Below are 24,225 nucleotides of genomic sequence, written 5' to 3'. Positions count from 1 at the left end.
AAACCAATTAAACTATTGATATAATACATAAAATATTTCATTTGGGTTATAGGATTTAAATCTTAACTATTTTTTTATTTCTTCTGTACATTATTGATTTATTTCATAAATAACACTTTATAATAGTTATATATTACTAATCTTATAATTTATAATACAATATTAAAAAAAAAAATTAATTGCATAAAAATTACATAAATATTACGGATTTTGGCTTAATGGGTTATAGTAATTTGGGCTTTGAAGTATAATGATAAACATAATTAACTTCCCACAGGGTAAGTTATTGCAATCGTCCAAAAATCAAAACTGAAAATTTTTACATTTCTTCACGTTTTGAAGGTTTCTGAACATTTTGGCATACCCCAGAAAAAATGGATGTGTGTGTGTATGTGTATGTATGTATGTATGGATACAATTTTTCGTCTACGTTTTCGGGCGCACGAATCAACCGATTTGAATAGTTCAAACAACATTCGTTTCCTATTGATGAGGAGATGTGCTGATTAGTTTCTGTCAAAGGCAGGTCCAGCAGGTGCAGAAAATAGAAATCTAGTTTTTGAGAGAATGGAGCACCCGATTTGAATGATCTAAGAAAAGTTTTTGAGAGAACTAAGCGTCTGATTTGAATGATTCAAAGAACTTTCTGCTTATTTTAACAAAATAATTGTTTTTGGAAAAAAAATTTTTGTTTCAATTTTTTTTCTATAATTATATATAATTATATAATATTATAATATAATCATATATAATTATAATTAAATTATCAATAAAATATTGTGAATTTTATATCGAATAAAAAAACAACTACTGAGTTGTTTTTTCCAACATGCCCTTGTAGTATACAATGTCCCTTTTCGGCCGACTATTGTAAATTCATCAAATTTATTGAATGTCTTTTACTGGACAGTTGTAAATAAAAGAGATAATAAAAAAAGATTTTTTTTGTATATCAAAAATTTTATTATTTTTAATTGTGACTGCAAAAACTCTAATGTACTTTAAATAAATAATTTCAACTTTGCAATTCAGTTAGACAATGTTACAATATTTGCAATAATTAACTTCCCGTAGGGTAAGTTATAGTAATCGCAAAAAAATCGAAAATGAAAATTTTTATATATCTTTACGTTTCAGAGGTTTCTGAATATTTTGGCATACTTTAGAAAAAATTGATGTATGTGTGTGTGTGTGTGTGTGTGCGTAGTATGTATGTGTGTGCGGATACAAATTTTCGTCGACGATTTCGGGAACACGGATGAAGCAATTTGAATAATTCAAAAAACATTCGATTCGTATTGATAAGGAGACGTGCTGATTAGTATTTGGCGGAGGCAGGTCTAGCCGTTCCGAAGATATGAGGCAAAAAGTGCCAAAAACGCTACCTCTGTTTTTAAGAGAACGGAGCATCCGATTTTAATAATTCAAAAAACATTTTACTTGTATTGACAAGATGAAGAATTGATCAAATTTTGATAGGGGCAGGTCTAGCGGTTTCGGAGGTATAACAAAAAAAGTAAAAAAATGCCATTTGGCGGTCAAAAATGATCATTAGACATATGCACATCAAATTATCAGATATTTTATAGAGATTTTAACATTAAGTATAAATTTTGTTTACATTCCTATGGGTTCCGTGCCAATGTTTATCCGTTAGACAGCGACGCGGCGCTTACGCGCTTTATATATTGTCTCTATGCAGTTAAAGCAGTACGATTGCTTTGAAAAAAGTTCAGATCTTCCAAAATATGTCAAAATAAAGAAAATTTTCTTTTTTCAAAAAAAATAATTTTTTGTCCAATTTATAGTTTCTCAAAAATCTTATTTTTTCGAAGTAAAATTTTTTCAAAAATGTTAATCGTTTTTAAAAAAATAATAATTTTTAGTACGGGAAGTTCCAGCAATTTGCCTAAAGGCACGATGCCTTAATTGCCTTAAGACAGAATTCCACTTACAGCTAACATTTATTCCTTATCGACATCTTTACACGTTTAGATGATTGTTTTTGCTATGAAGATCTCTAGTAAGTATAAAAAACATTAATTATTTTACTCTATCATTTATTTGTTATATAAATATTATCGTAAAATAGTGCTTTAAGGTACATTTATAAGCAATAGCAAGATAAAAATATTTTAAAACAATAATTTACTTTCCGCTTGTGACGGGAATGCAAAGACAAGCGCCATTTTTGTTGACCAAGCCCATATAAATCAACATGTCAATTGTCATTGCAGTTTGTCTAATTCAAATTTATATTTTGTTATAATGAGTTTATTACTTTCATAATATTATAGAAAAATGTGTGAAGTTGAATTAAAAACATTATTGCTGGGCTTAAAATCAGCAGACAAGGAAAAAATTTATTGCATTCTTTTGAAAATTCGTAATTCCATAACCACGGATGCCAAAGGAATTCAACAATTTTACAAGGCAGGGGGGCTCAAATTGTTGGTAGATTTGTTAAAATATCCCAATCAGAAAAATTTAGATCTGACTTTGAGTATTTTGGGAAATTGCTGCATTCAAGAAAATTGCTCTTTGGCGGTATGTTTGAAATATATTAGGTTGTCAAATATCTCCCTTCCGCCTTTTTGTATCATAAACGAAGAGCAAAAAAGCGGAAGGGAGATATTTGACAACCTAATATTTTAAAATGATATTTATTTTTATATATATATTATTTTCATATCTCAGTCAGACAGATGTGCCTGGTATGATCTTATGAAAACAGTTTTCATATTTTATTTGCCTATTTTATTAGTATAATATTTATTATAATTAAAATATTTTTATATAACTTTTCAATCTTCTTCGTCTTCAATTTCCTTATAATATTTCTTTAATTTCCTTTCAAACTTATCATCATCAAGTTAACATCGACTGGCAGTTCATTATTTATTTATTTATTTAAATATATAGCCCACAGATTTCTCCAAGAGGACTCAAAAATACAATTATTTTACATAATGAATAACAATTAAAATATATACAAAATTACAATATATCATAACATAAAATGCTTAAGATAAAATTACATATAATGCAAAATGTAACAATATTATTTATAAACAGAATAAGATAAAAGAATGAGATATTTGAAAAGAAAATAAAAAGGTTAACTTGTGCAGATGGAGATTATTTGATTAGGTGAAGTGTTGTGAATGTCTATTTCATTATTAATTAAGTTAAAGTTAGAGGACATTAGTAAAATTGGCGAATTTAAGAGAGAATTAGATTTAGGGGTAGGATAATTGAAAAATAATTGTGAATGCGAAGATAGCCTTGGAACATTAAAGGATAGTTGATTGAGAATAAGAGGACAGTCAATAGAATTATTGCAAAGCTTAAATAAGAACATAATTGTACAGATAAATCGACGTGAGGCAAGGGAAGGAATACCAAATTCTTTTAGTAAAGTGTTGTGGTCAAAGCCACGTTCAGGGTAAATTTTATATGTTTTATAATAAAAGTATTTCAGAAATTTTTGCTGAACCTTCTCTATCGCATCAGAGTTGTTGATTTGATCAGGATACAACTAATCGATCCGTATTCTAATTTTGAACGCACAATAGTACATGCAAAGAAATGCATTGGTAGACTTAAATTGTTTACAATTTCTCAGTATCAAACCTAAAGATTTATGTGCTCTATTACAAATATCAGTTACATGATCTGTGAAAAACAAACCAGAATCAAATAGAACTCCTAAATCGGAAATTTTATTACATCTATCAAACTTAAAGATTTATGTGCTCTATATCAATGCTGGTGTTAGAAATTTTATAATCAAAAAGTATAATAAGCAGTCATCAATAGAATTTATTTTGAGATATAGTTTCAGAATTATTATATATTTTACTAGCGCTCCATATGACATTTTCTTTTAATTTCTTCTTTCTATTATGTTCAATGTGAAAATTTTTGTGTTGTCTAGTGTAGTGTTCATATAAATCTTGATTTATGTCTATTGTACTTGTTTTGATTCTGTCATATTTCATTTTGTGTATTAATTTGCATTTCTTTATTTTAATTATGTTATTCAGTGGATGATTATTTATTTCTGTCTGTAAGTATTTGGTGGGTGTTAAACGTGGAAAATTATATGCTGTTTTTATGGCTTTATTCATTATTCTCTGTATATTTGAAATAAATTTTGAATCTTTAGTGAATTTTAAATTATGTATCAATTATATTAATTTTAGGTTGGCGGATTGAAAGTTTCAGAATTGCTTGTGAATATTATTAAAAATATTGCTTCAGATAGTATATTATGCAGAGCTTGTCGACTCATTGCAAATCTTTCAACGCAAAAAGAAAATGCAGAATACTTTCATTCAGCTGGTGTGGTTTGGGCTCTTGTTGGCATCCTTCAAAACTACGTTGAAATTATAGAACAGCCTAAAGAAAGCACGGCGACTATTGCAATGGCCATTCGAGCCTTAGGGTTTGTATAAAATCTAATGAGTAAATATATTGAGATCTTTTTTTAATATGCATCAATTAGTCATTAAGGAGGTATTCTAGTGCAGAGGCATGAATTTTAGGTCATTTAAAAATTTTTGTAAAAAAGAGGCAATTACTATCATTTTTGTTATAATTTATTTATCAATTTTACAAGAGTATAAAAAAAAGAGTGCGCGTAACGTTCACACGCGATTGAAGTAAAACTTATTTGCTACTGTACAAGATGCCATTTAATTAAAAATAAATACATCATATAACAATTTTGAATAATGTTTATTAGTAATATGGTAACACTCGTGATGCACACATTTATTAGTGTCAACCATTATACACATTTATATAATGATAAATTATAAATTATATATTTATAATATCATTGAAAATATGTATAATATTTAAAAACAATATTCACACTTTAAATATGACATGATCGGTTTGCCATTGTAATTAACATTTAGAAATGAACTTTCATTAGAGAAAGTCATTGCTGATTAATTAATTTTATAATATTCATTCACACAGTGGATTTTGTTATTAATTATTAAACGTCAATTATACGCCAAACAATTGCTTTCGAGGAACAGCTTAAAATATTCTTCTGATTCAGGCATTTTTTATTAAATCAAGACTATTTGAAAAAAGGATAATTTTTTTACCACTTTTTGAGTTTCATGCGTTTTTTTAAAAATCGTGAAGATGGAAATTTGGGGTATGCCTGAGAGAAGTCTATAAAGAAGATTCTCTGAAAATTTTAAGTGAATCAGTTTAGTCGAACTCTAGAAATCCTGGGGATCGTAAGGAAAATGACAGTTTTGAGAAAAAGGTGTTTAAAATTTCGCCAGAGGAAGGAAACAGAAGAGAATTGTCATGGTCAAACAGCTGAATCTCTGAAAATAATTCGAATTTAAAAAAAAATTTCTGGCACAGACATTCTTAAAACGTTAAACTTTTAAAATATGAAACAAAAAGACGAATGATTTTTTTGAAATTCTACACTAGATTATCCTCTTAATTATTGAATCAGGTAGCTTATATTTGTAATTGTATATACAAAACTAATTGGAAAAATGATGTGAAAGAGAAAATGATGTAGAATGTAAATACAGAAATATTGTACTATACTTTTTAGGATATTATGGACTCATGAAAATTGTAGAGATGATATAATTTCAGTCGGTACAATTAAATTTATTGTCTCAATACTAGCATATCATGAAATCCAAAAGAATTCTGCAATATTGGGATTTGCACATGTTATACTTAAAACGCTGGTGACAATGACGACTTTGAGCAGGAGAGACAACAATTCTACTGTGAGTGATTACCTTGCAAGTCAGGTAATGTACCATATATGTTCCAAATTTAAATCAAATATGTAAAAGGTATACATAGATATATATATATATATATATATATATATATATACATAATTGTTATTCTTCAAATATTCATGAATCAATCCACATAATTTTTGTACAAAGGGTCTTATTGTGTTTCCATATAGAATTGGCCCCACCTTGATATTGGATTTTGATGCCTAGATTTTCATGCCATTTTATAGGTATTTTCGAAAAAAATTGAAATACCAAATTTCAAATCCTCATTTGGCCAAAGCTCATCATTTTGCCGAGATTTCATTGAAAATATGTGAAAGTGGCCCCTTTTTCAAAGTCGTTTTTTGACGCAACTGTAAAAGATATCGACAAACAAATAACGCCATTCTATTCACATCGGTGTGGACTACATTATCAATAACAAATATTGTTAAATAATTATTAACTTCTCGTAGGGCAAGTTATAGTAATCGCAAAAAAATCGAAAATGAAATTTTTTATATATCTTTACGTTTCAAAAGTTTCTGAGCATTTTGGCATACCTTAGAAAAAATGATGTTTGTGTGTGTGTGTAGTGTGTACGGATACAAATTTTCGTCGACGATATCGGGAACACGGATCAATCGATTTGCATAATTCAAAATACATTCGATTCGTATTGATAAGGAGACGTGCTGATTAGTTTTTGGCGAAGGCAAGTCTAGCCGTTCCGAAGATACGCCTGAAAACGTGGACGAAAATTTGTATCCATACATACATACACACATCTGAGGTTTTTCTGAGGTATGCCAAAATGTTCAGGAACCTTCAAAACGTGAAGAAATGTAAAAATTTTCAATTTCGATTTTTTGACGATTACAATTACTTACTTATCAGTAATAAGTATACTTATTAGTATAAATACCCTATGTGTAAGTTAAAAATATTTCAAGTCTACTTTTCGTAATTGCGGGATACTCAGATAATTACGTTCACTGGCTTAATTGTGTGAAACTAATTATGGGAGTTATGAAATTGACAACTTCTTGACAAATATGTGCTCGATTTAACTATAAAATTAATCTCTTATTAATTCTGATCAATAATTTCACAAATTTGAATCGATTAATCTTACCGACATCGAATAAAAACCTTAAGCAACGGAACCGTCACATTAATCTGACTATAGCTAACAAGGCAGTACGAAATGGCGATCGGGTCCACGACCAATGCTCTCAAAAGTTTTTTACAGCTTCAAAAACTAATATTTAAATTCGAAAATCGTGCTATTTTGTTAGGATCTAAATTATAATTGATGTGCTATTGAATACCATTATTATTTATTGTCCATTTTCTTATTTTGCGATCAAAATGAAAAACTGAAGTAATAATTTACTATCCCGGAATATAGTGTGCATTTACCTTATATATATATATATATATATATATATATATATATATATATATACTAGGAAACCCGACGAACTCTGCCACCATATGGTTTTGTGAGAAAGATGAAGAAATTTTTTGTTTGTTTTATAATTGAAAAGGAAAAAAAGGATTTTATTGCACAACAGTAATGAATTTATTTTGATTACAAAAATGCAGTATTTTTTAGTTGAACTTCTCTAAGTAAATGAAAGAGAATCCGCAAATTATCCGTTTCATTAAAGTGCTCTTTGGTAAACCACATTTTTGTTTTTTTGGTCTAACGTTAACACCGACAAAGCGGATGGTTTTCCAACTCGTGAACAGGCAACGAATAACTGCCCATGTGAAAAACAATGATTTTCTAAATAATCTATTTGAAATTTATCCCGCAAACACTAAGCGATTGTCCTTGCGCATTGTTTGTTGTCATTGCAAACGCAAGGCGAACTGGAAATTGCAATCGTTTGAAGTCAAACGGAAGACCAGTCGGAATCATTGGTATGTCACCAAATCGCCAGCAATTTTTCATTGAATGGCAAGAATTGCTCGTTGACTTAACCAAGCATAATTCTGATAATTCTTACTAATGCCATTACCCGAATTTTCAATTACGGTGCGTGAAGTTTCAGCAATTTGCATTAAGGCACGATGCACCACTAATTTTCTTAGCTATAAACCTTGCGGAGCCCGAGACCTTTCCAACGAATGCAAAATTGTCGAAATCGGTTCGTGCGTTCTGGAGTTATTTCGTCAGGAAGGAAAACCCGACTTATTTTTATATAAATGTAGATATACATACATATATATTTATATATATATATGTGTGTATATATATATATATATATATATATAATTTTAATACATATGAAAATTGTTCTTTCAGATATGTTCAGAAAAAGGAATAATAGATGTAATAACGGGCATAATTAACAAAAACTATGAAAATACTGATCACAAGGAAAGCAAACAAATTAAACTCAATAGCAAATTAGCACTAACATTGCTGTATAATCTGTGTCATCTAGATCAGTGTCGTGATATGTTAGGCAAAAGTACTGCATTAACAACATTAATAAATAAGGTGGACTCTGAAGAAGGTTAATAAATATATAAAATAATTTCAAATTACATTTGATAATTATCACACAACCTTTGTCCTTTAGGTTTCAATGGCCTTATATTACTTTGTCGTGATATAAAAGTGCATGCTAAAGCAAGAACATCTGGAGCTTTGAGAGTATTATTAAAGTCTGTTGATAAATCAGGAATTATATCTACATCTAAGAGAAAAATATCACTGGTAAATATATTGAACAAAATCAATGAAGTCTTGGTTCTATGGTTTGAAAATAAACAGAAAAAGTAACGTTAAAAAATAAATATGATCAGAGCAAAAATAAAAAAACAAAGAATTATAACAAAAAAGACAGACTATATATATATCTAAATCTTAAATTAAAAAATTACAGAAAGCATTACTTACATGAAATTCTTAGATTAACACTTATACATATTAACAACACATTTTATTTTGTTAAAAAAAGAGTAATCTCTGACATTTAGTGCTTGTTTCAAGTTATTAATTATTCACAAGTTTTGTGTTAACAAGTATAAGTGTTAATCTAAGAATTTCAAGTAAGTAATGTTATTTGAGTTTGTACAAAATTGAGTATTTAATTATTACTTTGTATACTTACAGGTTTTGGATGTACTGAGTCAATATATTTTAGATAAAAACATCATTTTTGATTTAGTTGAAGATGGATTGATTACGGTTCTTATTACAGTTATGAACTGTTATTTAAAAAAAGTGAATTGTTTGGATAAATCAATCAAAAACTGTAAACATACATGTAGTAGTCACCCAAAATGTAATGCAGATTCAAAATCGGGTGCATGTTCTGAAAAATCCAAAGTTAAACGAAATCATCAAACAAAATGTGATACTGCTGTAAAGGTAGCCTGAGATTGATTTAAATACATATATATATATATATATATATATATATATATTTAATTTGAGTTTAATATTCGGGCGTAACATCAATAAAAATAGTATGAGAGTTTTTTTAAAAGTTTATTTATTTAAATTCCATACGTTTCGGCTAGCATCTTAGCCATCATTCAGTGGTAATCAAATTAAAATTTTGTAACCTAATATAGCATATGAAACCATTATTAATCCATGGTATGAGTATGTGCACATTGATAAAATATATATTTTTTAACACAAACATCACAAATGGTAAAACACACTAATAACCATGATAACTTAACAAGTTGTCGAAACTATGTATTTACTCTTCGGAGTTTAGGATAGAAAATTTTCTATCGTATTGGAAGTTCTGAACTTTTTTTCAAAGCAATCGTACAGCTTTAACTGCATAGAGACGAAATATCGAAGCGCGTAAGCCCCGCGTCGCCGTCTAACGGATAAACATTGGTACGGAACCCATAGGAATGTAAACAATATTTATACTTATTGTTAAAATCTCTATAAAATATCTGATAATTTTATGTGCATATATCTAATGATCATTTTTGACCGTAAAATGGCATTTTTTTTTTTACTTTTTTCACTATATCTTCGAAACCGCTAGACCTGCCTTAATGAAAATTTAACTAGTTATTCATCTTGTCAATACAAGTAAAATGTTTTTTGAATTATTAAAATCGGACACTCCGTTCTCTTAAAAACTGAGCTACCGTTTGTGGCACTTTTTGCCCCATATCTTCGGAACGGCTAGACCTGCCTTCGCCAAAAACTAATCAGCACGTCTCCTTATCAAAACGAACCGAATGCTTTTTGAATTATTCAAATCGGTTGATCGGTGTTCCCGAAATCGTCCACGAAAATTTGTATCCGCACACACATACACACACGCACACGCACACACATACATCCATTTTTTTTTCTAATTATAAGGTATACCAAAATATTCAGAAACCTCTGAAACGTAAAGATATATAAAAATTTTCATTTTCAATTTTTTTGCGATTACTATAACTTGCCCTACGGGAGGTTAATTAAAACTAAATAAATAATATATAAGAAATTTCATAAAAAAACAATAATAATAATAATAATAATAATAATAAAAACACTTACAATTTTGTATCCACATGGAAACATTATTAATATATGGTATGAGTATGTGGACATTGATAAAGTATATATTTTTTAACATCACAAATGATAAAACACCCAAATAAACATGATAACATAACAAGTTGTAGAAACTATGTATTTACTATTCGGAGTTTGATAGAAATCGACATTTCTATCCCAAACTCTTAATTCTTAATTTACCATCTATGATGTCAAAAAATATATATTTTATCAATGTGCACATACTCATACCATGGATTTATAATGTTTTCAAAATACAAAATTTTAAATTGATTGCCACTGAATGAAGGTTAAGATGCTAGCCGAAACGTATGGATTTTAAATAAATTTCTAAAATCTCTCATACTATTTTTATTGAAGTAACGCCCGACTTTATAACTCAAATTAAATATTTATGTATATATATATATATATATATATATATATAGATATATATATATATATATATATATATATATATATATGTTAAAGAAGTTAGTTTTGATGTTGAGAAATATGAGTAAGTTCTTCAAGGGCATACATCAAATAAAAGGCACTTTTATGCCTTTTATTTGATGTATGCCCTTGAAGAAGTTACTCATATATATATATATATATATATATATATATATATATATATATATGTTTAATTTGAGTTTAATATTCGGGCGTAACATCAATAAAAATATTATTTTATTAAATTATTATTTTTATTGATGTTACGCCCGAATATTAAACTCAAATTAAACATATATATCAACATCAAATTTAAGACTATTCAATATATATATATATATATATATATATATATACAATTTTTTTTTTTGATAGAGACTATTGATGGATGGAGATAATGCTCAGTTTACTTATTATTTATCGTCAATTCCTTCATCACCATGCAATAGTAGTAAAGCCCTGTGGAGTCCACAAAGTGATAGCACAGGTTACGCAAGCATGGATGCAACACCTCCAAGAAGAGGTAACTAGATATATAATTTACAGAAATTTCATAGATTTGATTTAAACTATTTCATCTATATTGTATTATTGTGCAAAGTTTAACTAGTTGGTATAGGTATTTTGCCTTGAGGCAAGTTACACGAACTTCTCGATATGTCGATTTAATCAATAAAAAATAAATTATTTTATGAGTGTTTAAAAGTAATCCGAGTGGATTTTTTACACATAAACAAACAAACGCGTTAACTCGGAGTATTTTCTAAAAGCAAATTTTCAAAAATCTATAATTTTTATAATTGAACCAGTTTCCGTAGGACTTTAATGGTTTAGTATGTTCATTAAGACCAAGTACTCTAGCGTTAAACCAAGTAAATCGTCTAATTTTAATTTTAACAACCGTCAAAAAAACTACTTATTTTCTCAAACTTTGATGAATTTTTAAAATTAAACTACTGGTCATAAGGCCGTAATATTTCAATAAGTTCTTTAAGACCAGGATATATATTGCCAAAAAAAAGTTCCATAAAAATCGGCTTATATTTTTTTTTCAACAGTTAATTACATAGATAGATTTTCAACTAAAACTAATCAGTATCATTCCCAAATGATATCTTTCGAACAGTTTTTCGATTTTTGAAAATCGATTCGTTAGTATGAGCTTAAATGTGGACAAACAGTTTAAATCTTTTTTCCAAATTACAAAAAAATGGTTCGGCCGATCGCTGCACAAAACCGAGAAAAAATAATCCACATCAAAATACATCGATTGGCTTTTAATTTTTTGAAATCGGTTCAGGCGTTTTTGAGCAAACGTCGATGAAAGATTTAATTTTGACAAACGCCAAAAAAACGACACTAATTTTTGCAAACTTTGACGATTTTCTAAAATTAAACGACTTGTCGTAGGACCGTAATATTCTAGTATGATCTATAAGACTATGGTAACTACCGTCAAAAAAAAAAAATCATGAAAACCGTCGAAAAAAAATTTTAACGCCTCATTACAAGAAAACGGCTCGGCCGATCTTTACCATCAGGTCGATTCCCAACCAATATGTTTCGAACAGTTTTTGAATTTTCAAAATCGATTCAGAATTGCGGGCTGAAACGTGGACGAATATTTTTTCACTTTTCTGCGATTTACAAAGAAACGGCTCGGCCGATCGTCGCACAAAACTTAGGAACGCTAGTCCTTATCGAGATACATCGAATGGCTTTTAAATTTTTGAAATTGGTCCAGCCATTTTTGAGAAAACGTCGATTTACGGCAAAAAATCTGTTCACACACATACTTTTTCCAAATTTTTCCAAATTTGGTCTCATTCCATTCAGAATGGCTTGAAACGTCGAGAAAACATAAAATTAGCAATTCGGATTTTTTGATGAAAACATAAACTTCTCCTTCGGGAAGTTAACAGGACCTTAATAGTTAATAACAGCTTCGGTGGCACTGTCCGTTTCCCATGGTCTATCAGTTAGTTGTTTGTGAGGTTCTGATAAGAGGGAAATATCAATTTTCATTTCTTTTATCATCTGCAGCAAGTCGTGTGCAGCTCTACAATGATTCATGGTTAGCTGTATTATCTTCATGTTTTTATGTTCATTATTTTCTCCAAGGCCATACAAGACATCTTGTAGAGTGCCGGCATGATGGGCTACATTCTCAGTGTTTCCATTTTTAGCGCATAGTGCACATTTTGCTGCATTTATATACAATTGGCTACTTTGTGACCTTCTTTTTTACATCTAATGCATAAATTGGTCCGATTCACTTTACACTTGCACTGTGCTCCATAATGTTCGATTAGCCAGCATTTGAAGCAATTTGTGTTTGTATGTGCGGATACAAATTTACGTCAACAATTTCGGGAACACGGGTCAACCGATTTGTATAATTAAACTAGCTGTAAGTGGAATTCTGTCTTAAGGCAATTAAGGCATCGTGCCCAGGGCCGTGCCTGGGTATGTGGCCGCCTGCGTGCGAGAATTTTTTGGCCGCCCTTGAAAATAACATAATAGGAAAATATCAAATATGTTCTCGACTTGTAATTTTTATATTCTCTCTATGTTCCTAGTCATTCTGAATCGTTCGAGACCAAATTTGTAACTAGCTGTAAGTGGAATTCTGTCTTGAGGCAGTTATGGCATCGTGCCTTAAGGCAAATTGCTGGAACTTCCCGTACCGTAACGAAATGTTCGAGAAATACTGAATGTTTTCAAATAGATTTTTATAAATATTGTAACATTGTCTAATATTTATAAGAAGTATATAAACTGAATTGCTAATTTAAATTTTTTTGTTTAAGTTATATGTATTAGAACTTTAGTCAGAATAAAAATCTGAATTATTTTCGATATACAAGAAAAACTAAAACTAAAAAAAAAAATGGAACAACATTTTTTTTCCAAAATCAATTATTTTGTTAAGACAAGCAGAAAGTTCTTTCATTTAAATCGGACGCTTAGTTCTCTCAAAAACTACCATTTTTTACATATTTAGCTCCGTATCTTCAAAATGGCTGGGCCTGCCTTTGCCAAAAACTAATAAACACTTCTCCCAATCATTACTAATTGAATGTTTTTTAGATCATTCAAATCGGATACTCCGTTCTCTCAAAAATTCGATTTCTATTTTCTGCACTCTTTGCTCCGTATCTCCGAAACGGCTGAACCTGCCTTTGCCAAAAACTAATCAGCTCTTTTCCCTATCAATAAGAATCGAATGTTTTTTGAACCATTCAAATCTGTTGATCCGTGCGCCCTAAAACGTGACTAGAAATTTGTATCCATACATACATACACACACACACACACATCCATTTTTTCTGAAGTATGCCAAAATGTTCAGAAACCTTCCAAACGTCGAGAAATGTAAAAACAACTTACCCTACGGGAAGTTAAAAAAAAGTGTGTATACGAGCCAATTTTTAATTTTTTGTCAACGTTTTCTCTGAAAACCGGGTAAATCGATTTCAAAAATTTAAGTCATTTGATGTAACTAGATAACGACTACCGTCTGTCAGTTTAGTGCAACAATCGGCCAAGCCGTTTCTAATCAACAGAAAAGTTTACAAATTTTCGTGCATGTTTTAGCCCAAAATCCTGCATCGTTTTCAAACATTCGGAAACTGTTTGAAAGATATCATTTGAGAATCGTGCTGATTAGTTTTAAGAGATCGGACGAATCGTTTATTTATTTAATTGTTAAATATTCATATTAATATATTTTGACGATGATATTTATAAAACTTTTTTGCCGATAGAGATCATGATCTTAAATATAACTAAATATTTCCACCTTACAAGTCGTTTTAATTTTTAAAATATTAGCTCAGTTTGAAAAAATGAGCTGCACTTTTTTACGTGAGGCATTTCATCTTTAGTCTACGTTTTTTATAAAAATGCGCAATCCTATTTGAAAAATCGATGACATTCGATAAGCACTCGTGCTGGTTACTTTTGCTTCACGATCGACCGAGCCGTTTCTTTAGGATTGTCAAAAGTGTAAAAAATTTCGTCCATAGTCTAAATTCGTGAATCGATTTTGAAATTTCCAAAACCATTTCAAAGGTACTATTTGAAAATCGTGCTGATTAGTTTTTGTCAATGATCGGTTGAGTTGTTTCAGTTATTTTAACAATTTTCTCAGTTATTTTAACAATTTTTTTGTGCGATTTTAGATCATGTTTTTAATGAACATACGTTTGTTTCTTGTTCAATAATATTTAATTTTGAAACCATTTATAAAAAATAACTAACATGTTTAGAAACTTTGTACAAAATTGAATAATATGCGATAGTTTTTCACATTGCAATGCACTCATGAATTAATATTTTATTTATAGTTAAGTAGATTATTTACACGTGTTCAAAAATTCATGCATCTTGTTTTAAGGCGGAGTTACGCTTTACACCAAGTTTATACACTTATTAATAATTTGGAAACAAAGCTCTTTTGAGTGATTGTTCAACTACTCTTTGTAATCCACTTACATTTTTATTTAATCTGTCCTTAAGTATAAACACTTTTTCGAGTTCTTGGAAGTTCGCGCGTATAGTACCAATTTTTAAACATGGCGACCCATCTAATATTACTAATTATAGACCCATATCTTTATTATCAAATTTTGCTAAAGTTTTTGAAAAAATTGTATTTAATAAACTAATTCCATCGATAAAACCTGGTTTCATGCCTGCTCGTTCCACAACTACTAATCTAATATGTATTAAACAATTTCTAGCTGAGAATCTTGACATTAACGGACAAGTCGATGTAATTTAAACTGATTTTAGTAAAGCTTTTGATAAAATAGATCATAATATTCTTCTTACTAAATTATCTAAAATTGGTTTTAATACATCACTTACTTATTTTTTGTAAAAGCTATCTTCAAAATCGTAAACAGTTTGTTTTTCTTAACGGATTTTTAAGTAACTTTGCAACTGTCAGCTCGGGTGTGCCCCAGGAGTCCACCCTTGGTCCTCTTTTATTTAATATTTTTATTAACGATATATCGGAAGTAATTAATTGTCCTCATCTATTGTTTGAAGATGATCTCAAGTTATATCTTAAAATAAACTCAATAGGTGACTGCCTAGTATTGCAGTCTCAACTAAATTCATTTCACTCCTGGTGTGTTCAAAACAAACTGGATCTGAATATTTCTAAATGCAAAATTATTAGCTTTACAAACAAGCGCGTTCCGACGCATTTTGATTATAAAATTTCTGACACCTGCATAGAAAGGTGTGATAAAATATCTGACTTAGGCATTGTATTTGATTCTAGTTTGACTTTTACAGATCACATATCTAACATATGTAGCAAGGCGCAAAAATCACTAGGAATAATATTAAGAAACTGCAAACAATTTGAATCTAATTTGTCACTAATTAGCATATACTACGCAATTGTACGTTCAAAGCTGGAGTATGGATCGATTATTTGGTATCCTAACCATACCAATAATTCAGATGCGATAGAGAAGGTTCAAAGAAAATTTCTAAAATATCTATATTTTAAAACGCACAAAATTTACCCTGAACGAGATTTCGACCACAATATTTTACTTAATGCATTTTGCATAACATCTCTTGCTACACGTCGTTTCACTGATAGTATTTTGTTCCTGCATATGTAATAATGTAATAATATTCCACTATGTAATAATGCCATAGATTGTCCTCAAATTCTAGACCAACTATCCTTTAACGTTCCTAGACTCTCATCACGAACTCAAATGTTTTTCAAATATCCTACTCCTAAGACTAATGCTCTATTAAACTCACCTATAGTGCTAATGTCCTCTAATTTCAACTCAATTAATAAAGATATCGATATTCACAATACTTCAGCAAAACAATTAATTGCCATCTGTACAAGTTAATCTTGATATTTTGTCGCGAATATGTTATTTCCATCATAAATAATTTAGTTTTACCGTTAAGTATTTGATAGTTTCTTTTATTTTGTGTTATGTATTGTTATGAATTATATTGTTATGTATTGTTGTATCATATATTAGTATACTTGTATTATTATAATATGTAATATTAAAATTTTTAAGTCCTCCTGGAGCTACTCTGTGGGCTATATGATAGATAAAAAAAGCCGCTTTTGATACGATTTCGGTTTTAATACGGCCGCCTTCGGCTGATTATAATATGAACCATGTTTTTAATCACACGGTATACTGTGGCCCTTTAACTCAGCGGATTTTCAATACGGCTGCGAATGAATTCAGCGGACTTTTAGTTGGCCGCCCTTAATCTAGCAGTCTTTCAATTTGTCGGCCATTTAATTCATCAGACTTTTAATTCTACCGGTTTTTGTTATGGCCGCCTTTAAATTTGTTCTTTTTTTGATTTGGCCGCCTCTCGACCCGCACTGCACGCTGGCCAGGCACGGCCCTGATGACTAGGTATATAAATACTACAACAACCTAATCAGTTTTTATACATTCTTATTTCTGAGAAACTCTTTTTAGATAGATTAGATTAGAGAAACTGTTTTTACTTCGAAAACAAACCGATTGTATTTTTGCCCAGTAAACAACTTGTAACGATTTGGCCGCCTCTTAATTTCGGCCGCCTGCGTGCGGTGCACGCAATGAACGCCTGTCAGGCACGGCCCTGATCGTGCCTTAAGGCAAATTGCTGGAACTTTCCGTACCAAAAATTATTATTTTTTTAAAAACGATTAACATTTTTGAAAAAAATTTACTTCGAAAAAATTAGATTTTTGAGAAACTATAAATTTGACAAAAAATTACTTTTTTTTGAAAAAAAAATTTTTTTTTAAAACAAAACTTTTTTGAAAACAAAAATGTTTTCTTCGTTTTGACATATTTTGGAAATTCTGAACTTTTTTTCAAAGCAATCGTACTGCTTGAACTACATAGAGACGAAATGTCAAAGCGCATCTAACGCATAAATGTCTAAACAAAAAACAAAATGTCTAACGCATAAGCATTGGTACGGAACCCATAGAAATGTAAACAAAATTCATACTTATTGTTAAAATCTCTATAAAATATCTGATAATTTAATGTGCATATGTCTAATGATCATTTTTGATCGCCAAATGGCATTTTTTTTTTACTTTTTTCATTAGATCTCCGGAACCGCTAGACCCTGCCTTCATGAAAATTTGATCAATTCTTCATCTTGTCAATACAAGTGAAATGTTTTTTGAGTTATTCAAATCGGACGCTTCGTTCTCTTAAAAACTGAGTTGTCGTTTTCGGCACTTTTTGGCCCGTATCTTCGGAACGGCTAGACCTGTCTTTGCCAAAAACTAATCAGCACGTCTCCTTATCAATACGAATCGAATGAATTATTGAAATCGGTTGATCCGTGTTCCCGAAATCGTCGACGAAAATTTGTATCCGCACACACATACATACACGCACACACACACACACATACATCCATTGTTTTAAGATATGCCAAAATATTCAGAAACCTCTGAAACGTAAAAATATATAAGAATTTTCATTTTCGATTTTTTTGCAATTACTATAACTTGCCCTACGGGAAGTTAACTAGTGTGGTGGATTGCATCGTGCCTTAAGGCAAATTGCTGGTACTTCCCGTACCGTAATCAAAAATCTTGGTACAGAACCCAAAAAAATTTACACATAATGTGTGAATCGAATTATTCAAATCGGTTGATCCGTGTTCCCGAAATCGTCGACGAAAATTTGTATCCGCACACACGCACACACATATACATCCATTTTTTCTAAGCTAAAGATATATAAAAATTTTCATTTTCGATTTTTTTGCGATTACTATAACTTGTCCTACGGCAAATTGTTGTAACTTCCCGTACCGTAACGAAATGTTCGAGGAATATTAAATGTTTATTAGATAGAATTATAGATTATTATAAATATTGTAATATTGTCTAATATTTATGAGAATTATAAATATTATTGAATTGCAAATTATTATTATTATAAATATAATTGAATTGCAAAGTTCAAATTATTTGTTCTAAGTATATTGGAACTTTAGGCAGAATTAAAAATAAAATCTGAGTTATTTTCGATATACAAAAAAAAATCTTGAAAAAAAATTTTTTTGAAAAAAAAAATTGAAACAAATTTTTTTTCTCAAAAGCAATTATTTTGTTAAAACAAGCAGAAAGTTCTTTGAATAATTCAAATCGGACGCTTAGTTATCTCAAAAACTGCCTTTTTTCCACATTTAGCTCTGTATCTTCGAAATGGTTGCACCTGCCTTTGCCAAAAACTAATCATCACTTCTTTCCCATCATTACGAACTGAATGTTTTTGAGATCATTCAAATTGGATGCTCTGTTCTCTCAAAATCTCGATTTTAATTTTCCCCACACTTTGCACCGTATCTCCGAAACGGCTGGACCTGCCTTTGCCAAAATCTAATCAGCACATCTCCTTATCAATAGGAATCGAATGATTTTTTGAACCATCCAAATCGTTCACACTTGTTTTCAAAAAACTTTTTTCAAAAAAAATTTTTTAATAAATATTTAGTCTGAAACATTTCTATGTAATCTTAACTTTGAAGACATTTGTAGTTTTGTGCTATAATCAAAGTCCATGGTTTGTATTTTACTCCACCGAACAAATTACATGAGCATTTCCACCAACGAATGTGATCGCTCTCAATTTGATGTAGCAACGTCTGTGGTTTGAGTCAATGTCCATTTAGATCACGTTATAAAATTCATACAATATTTTAGTTATGCTTAGGGAAGTTTCAGCAATTTGCCTTGAAGCACGATGCCACACACCACTAGTTATGTTCGATGTAAATCATTCACATTAATTAACAAATAATTTGATTTTAGTATTAATGTTTAATTTTAATTTCAGATTCATTGACAGATGATGATTTTGAGAGTTATTCTCCTGTGTGCAGCGATAATGAAGGGGAGGCCGACTTTACAAAGGACGAGGGGTTAGATGTAGATGATTATTGTCCTTCAGATGTAAATAAAGTTACTGTTATTGATGAAATGTATGATCAAGATGAGTGTAATTCTACAATCAATCAAGATGATGAAACATTAAATGATTTTGGTATAACTTCAACAATTTCTTTTTAATTTAAATTTAATAATTGGAAATTATGTTGTCATACCATTTAGTCTTTTCTGGGTGTAATTTTATCACGGAATTCCGGTACTTAAAAAAAAAAAAGTTATATTGATCGATCTATTTTCTGTTGACATAACTATGTTATATTACCAGGTTTTCATGGTAACATAACATGTTTTGAATAAGTGTATGCTGAAGATTAGCTAATATTAACTCCCGGAGCACTAGTTTATTTTTATATATCAATATAACATTCTTTCTTGATGTTAACTCTCAATGTGCTGTTAGTTTCAAAAACTGTCAAAAAGTTTTTCCTATATCAGCATTTATTTAAATTGTTGATACTGTTAACTTTAAAACTGTATATCAAAAGCACATAACGTCACATAATTTCAAAATGACATTAGTTTTTCTTTCCACATATTTTATTTATAAGTGCAATGCAGGAGTACCTATTATTTTGAGGCATTTGTGGTCTCTACAGTGCCATATAGAATAAAATGCTGAGAACTGCTTTGTAATATTATTTATTGCATAAAAAGAGTATTCGAGAATAGGACCATGAACATATAAAATTAGTTGAAAAAAAATAGGCAAAATGTTTCTTGAAAGAAGAATCTTTAAAGCCCTCATTACCATTTTATTTTCTAATTATTAATTTTAAATAATATTGTTTGCAAATATTTTTCATATTAGATTTCAATGAATTATAACTTTTAATTTTAGAAACCAAAGAGGATTGTAATCGTGACATTCTTACATGTGTAAGGCTGCTACAGCAAATAACTTTCTACGGTTGCATTATACCGCAATTAGCACAAGCAGAAACCATAATATCTCTACTAAAATTTTTAATTGAATCAACACAAGGCATAAAATATGTTATATATGCAGTGAATGAAATATTAGGGTGAGTGGATTATAGTATATTACAACAGTTTTATATGAAATTGGCAGAGCTGCATTACCGGTTATTAGAACTGAAAAAATTTTTTTTAACTTTCTATATATATTTTACTAGATGTAACAATATGCTTTTTGAAATTTAACAGCATGTGAAGGTCTCCAAACAATATGTATTAGGTTTAAGAAAATGAGTCCATGTTATCAGACAATATACTTCTTTACATATATACTTCTTTTCAGACGAGTAGAGTATCTTAAAACTCTTTTGAAGACTGATTTAGTATTAGAGATGTACAATATTATTAATGCTAATGTACCTGAGTGTAGTCAATGCATTAAAGTGAGTATTATAATCTTGTTGCAATGAAATTATTAACTGCTCATAGGGCTATTTAGTAATAGTAGTAGCAAAAAATATTTTTTTTCATGTATTTACATTTCAAAGCATTCTGAACATTTAGACATATGTATTTCAGAAAAAAATGATGTATGTGTGTGTATGCGGATGTATGTGCATTGGCAATTTTTGTGTGAGAAGTTTGAATTTTTAAAATAAAATGTAAATGTAATAAAATTAGTCTGAGGGTTTCCAAGGGGTTATATACGAAAAAAAATAATTTTTCAGATTTTTTTCCGGAAAAACTATGAATATTATTGATCCAAAATTTTTTACATATATTATGGTATCTTTTAACTATATTTTTCTTTTAGATAAAGGACAGGATAATTAAATTACGTAACAAATTACAAATTACTGCTGAATCCGCATGTGGCGTTGGAGAAATAGAGAATATCCTTTGTCTAGGAACTATGGATTTGCGAAGAAAATACATACTGAATATTTCTCTATTAATTGAGTAAGTACAGAAAAAATATTTATTCTTAAAAAATTTGTAATTTTTTAATATGTCATTGTAATTTATATATTGAATGTATGGTTTATATATATATATATATAGACATACACCCATATCTATATAAATAAATAAATATATATATATATATATATATATATATATACACATATATGGGTCATTCTTTTACAAATCGGGCGGATTTTGGTAAAAAAAAAATGTGACATTTTAGAATTGGCTGAATTTTTTTTATAGATATTATAGATAAAATCATTTGACACGTATTTCAGGATTTTGTCGGAAAAAATTTTTTTCGTTGATATTTACGATTGAAATATTGCCGATTTTTTCAATTTTTATGATCTTCCTTTGCATTATGTTAATTATCTTCAGTTGTGTTGATCAGATCAGTATTGTTTTTTGTTATTATATTCATTATAAACTCAACTGAAGTAATTTAAAAAAAATTAATGTTTTTGCAATTATTTTAAAAATAATAACAATTGATTGTTAACATTGGTTTTACATACGGGCGCCCCAACTTAAATCGATTTTGTAAAAAACCATATTGTTTCTTTTTTTATCTACTTAAAAATTATTTTTACAATTCGATGGGATGACTGTTACATCGGAAGATATTAAATGTTTTCGAGGGAAAGTCGCGTCGCGCGTCCGTTTGAAAGGCGCATAGCGCGTATTAAATGAATACAAGTACTATTTTTAACTAAAACATTTTACAATTTCGTTACTAAGGAAAAATAAATATATAATGAAGTTGTTTTTGGGTGTCCATCCAATAATTGAAACTATTTTATTGAAGATAAATGTTTTATTGTCAAAATAAAATGCACAAAAGTATACATACTTACATCAATGTATGCAGTATACACAAAAGGCAGTATTAAGATGTATTGCACATGTTGCAAAACTTATTCGAAGCATCCCAGTAAATATTTCAGAGAGTATATTATATAATATATATGTATAAATTATTTAAGACAATAAATCGAAAATCTAAAGTACTAATGCAAATATGTATATCGAAGCTAATCATGCATTTGTTATCAAAAGTTCACTTGCTTACATTTTTAGATATTATTTGTTATTAAAAGTTTAAAAATAATGTTCTACTTTTGTTACAGCTCTGCTATTATTCTGAGAAAAATTTTATTTAAGTTTGGCGCCTTAGAAATTTTATTAAATTTACTTGATGATCCTATACACAAAAAAAGGGCTTTGTTAGCATTCATAAATTATGCAAAAATACTTAAAAGAAAATCTGAATCAAAAGTATATTTTAAAAATATTCCATCGAAGGATCTTTCAATACCAGCAGATTCTAAAGATAAAATTACATTTATTTTGAATGGTGGGATTGAAGTATATGTAGACAGAAAGATATTGATAGACAAATCAGAAGTTTTTGAAGTAATGCTTAATAGCGATTTTTTAGAAAATAGAGGAATTATACATCTAGATAATGTAGAAGAAGATTCGATGAAGTACTTTTTTAAACTTCTATATTTGGATTTAGAAAGTGATGATATTAACCCTCCACTGCCAGCAACAATGAAGTCGGCCGCGGAAGCTCTTATGTTAACTGACAAATATTTACTTGAAGATTTGAATTCATTTGTGTGTAAAGTTATTGTGCAATTTCTTTTAAAATCCAATAGTGTGCATGAATTATATGAACAGAGTATTTTATTAAAAACAGAAAATTTGAAGCATGAATGTATTGCCTATATATTAAATAATTCAGAGGCAAATCGACAAATATGTGATTTGGTGAATTCAGATAATGATGACCAATTAGTTAATATGTTGGTGTCTGATATTGAAGAGCTATTTAGGCAAGAACTACATTCTTATGAAAACGTAATATGATGAATCTTATTATTAATTATAATGACAAATTATATATTTACAATAGAAAACAATGTATATATATTTTTTACAATGTTTTTTTTAGTTATTTTTTTTGTAATGAAATCATTAAAACAATATTTGAAATGACAATTGTATAATATTTTTATATATTTAGTCTGTATAGAATTATAGATAATTATATTAGAATTATTGATTTAGACCATTTTTAAACGTAAAATTATTAATTTCAATAATTATAAATATAAAACTTGAACTAAATCCCACTTCTAATCCAAATCAAAATGAGCTGAATTAATTGTTCAAACTAATACAAATTAACCGCATCATCCGACTAACCAATAATTCAGTAAACACTGAATCTTGCGGTTACACTCCTCTCAGGGATGCCTCTCCTACGCAAATAAGTGAAGGGGTAGTTATGCGCAATTTATGCATATGTATGAGTGCCACGTATACATTCGTAACACTCCACCACCATGTTCTTGTTCAAATAGTGCAAAAGAAAATAATAAATCGCTTAGTCCAGTTTACTTTTATAACGTTCATTAACTTCTTTAAATGATCACTTGTATTACTAATTACATAACATACATTCTAAAGCAAAAACAAAATCAAACATGAATACCTATCTAAGCTTATCGCTATCATTTATGAAAATAACTAGTGGAGTATGGCATTGTGCCTTAAGGCAAATTGCTGGCACTTCACGT

At 29.3% G+C, this 24,225-nt stretch overlaps 1 protein-coding gene across 1 annotated transcript; it reads left to right on the top strand.

Moving 5' to 3' along the window:
* Positions 1-2,205: 2,205 nt before the first annotated feature.
* On the top strand, positions 2,206-23,512 carry LOC113383678. The gene is made up of 12 exons (XM_026621928.1): positions 2,206-2,547; positions 4,206-4,447; positions 5,597-5,804; positions 8,095-8,308; positions 8,375-8,511; positions 8,911-9,168; positions 11,152-11,299; positions 19,641-19,847; positions 20,592-20,775; positions 21,012-21,111; positions 21,483-21,628; positions 22,768-23,512. The coding sequence occupies exons 1-12, from the start codon at positions 2,302-2,304 to the stop codon at positions 23,510-23,512; spliced, it is 2,835 nt and encodes a 944-aa protein (XP_026477713.1). The 5' UTR covers positions 2,206-2,301.
* Positions 23,513-24,225: the final 713 nt, after the last annotated feature.

The sequence above is a fragment of the Ctenocephalides felis genome, unplaced genomic scaffold, assembly GCF_003426905.1.
Source record: "Ctenocephalides felis isolate EL2017-DRISC unplaced genomic scaffold, ASM342690v1 CF-g0.4_SCAFFOLD_03570, whole genome shotgun sequence".
Classification (NCBI taxonomy): Eukaryota; Metazoa; Arthropoda; class Insecta; order Siphonaptera; family Pulicidae; genus Ctenocephalides; species Ctenocephalides felis.
This window is presented reverse-complemented; position numbering and strand designations above follow the sequence as displayed.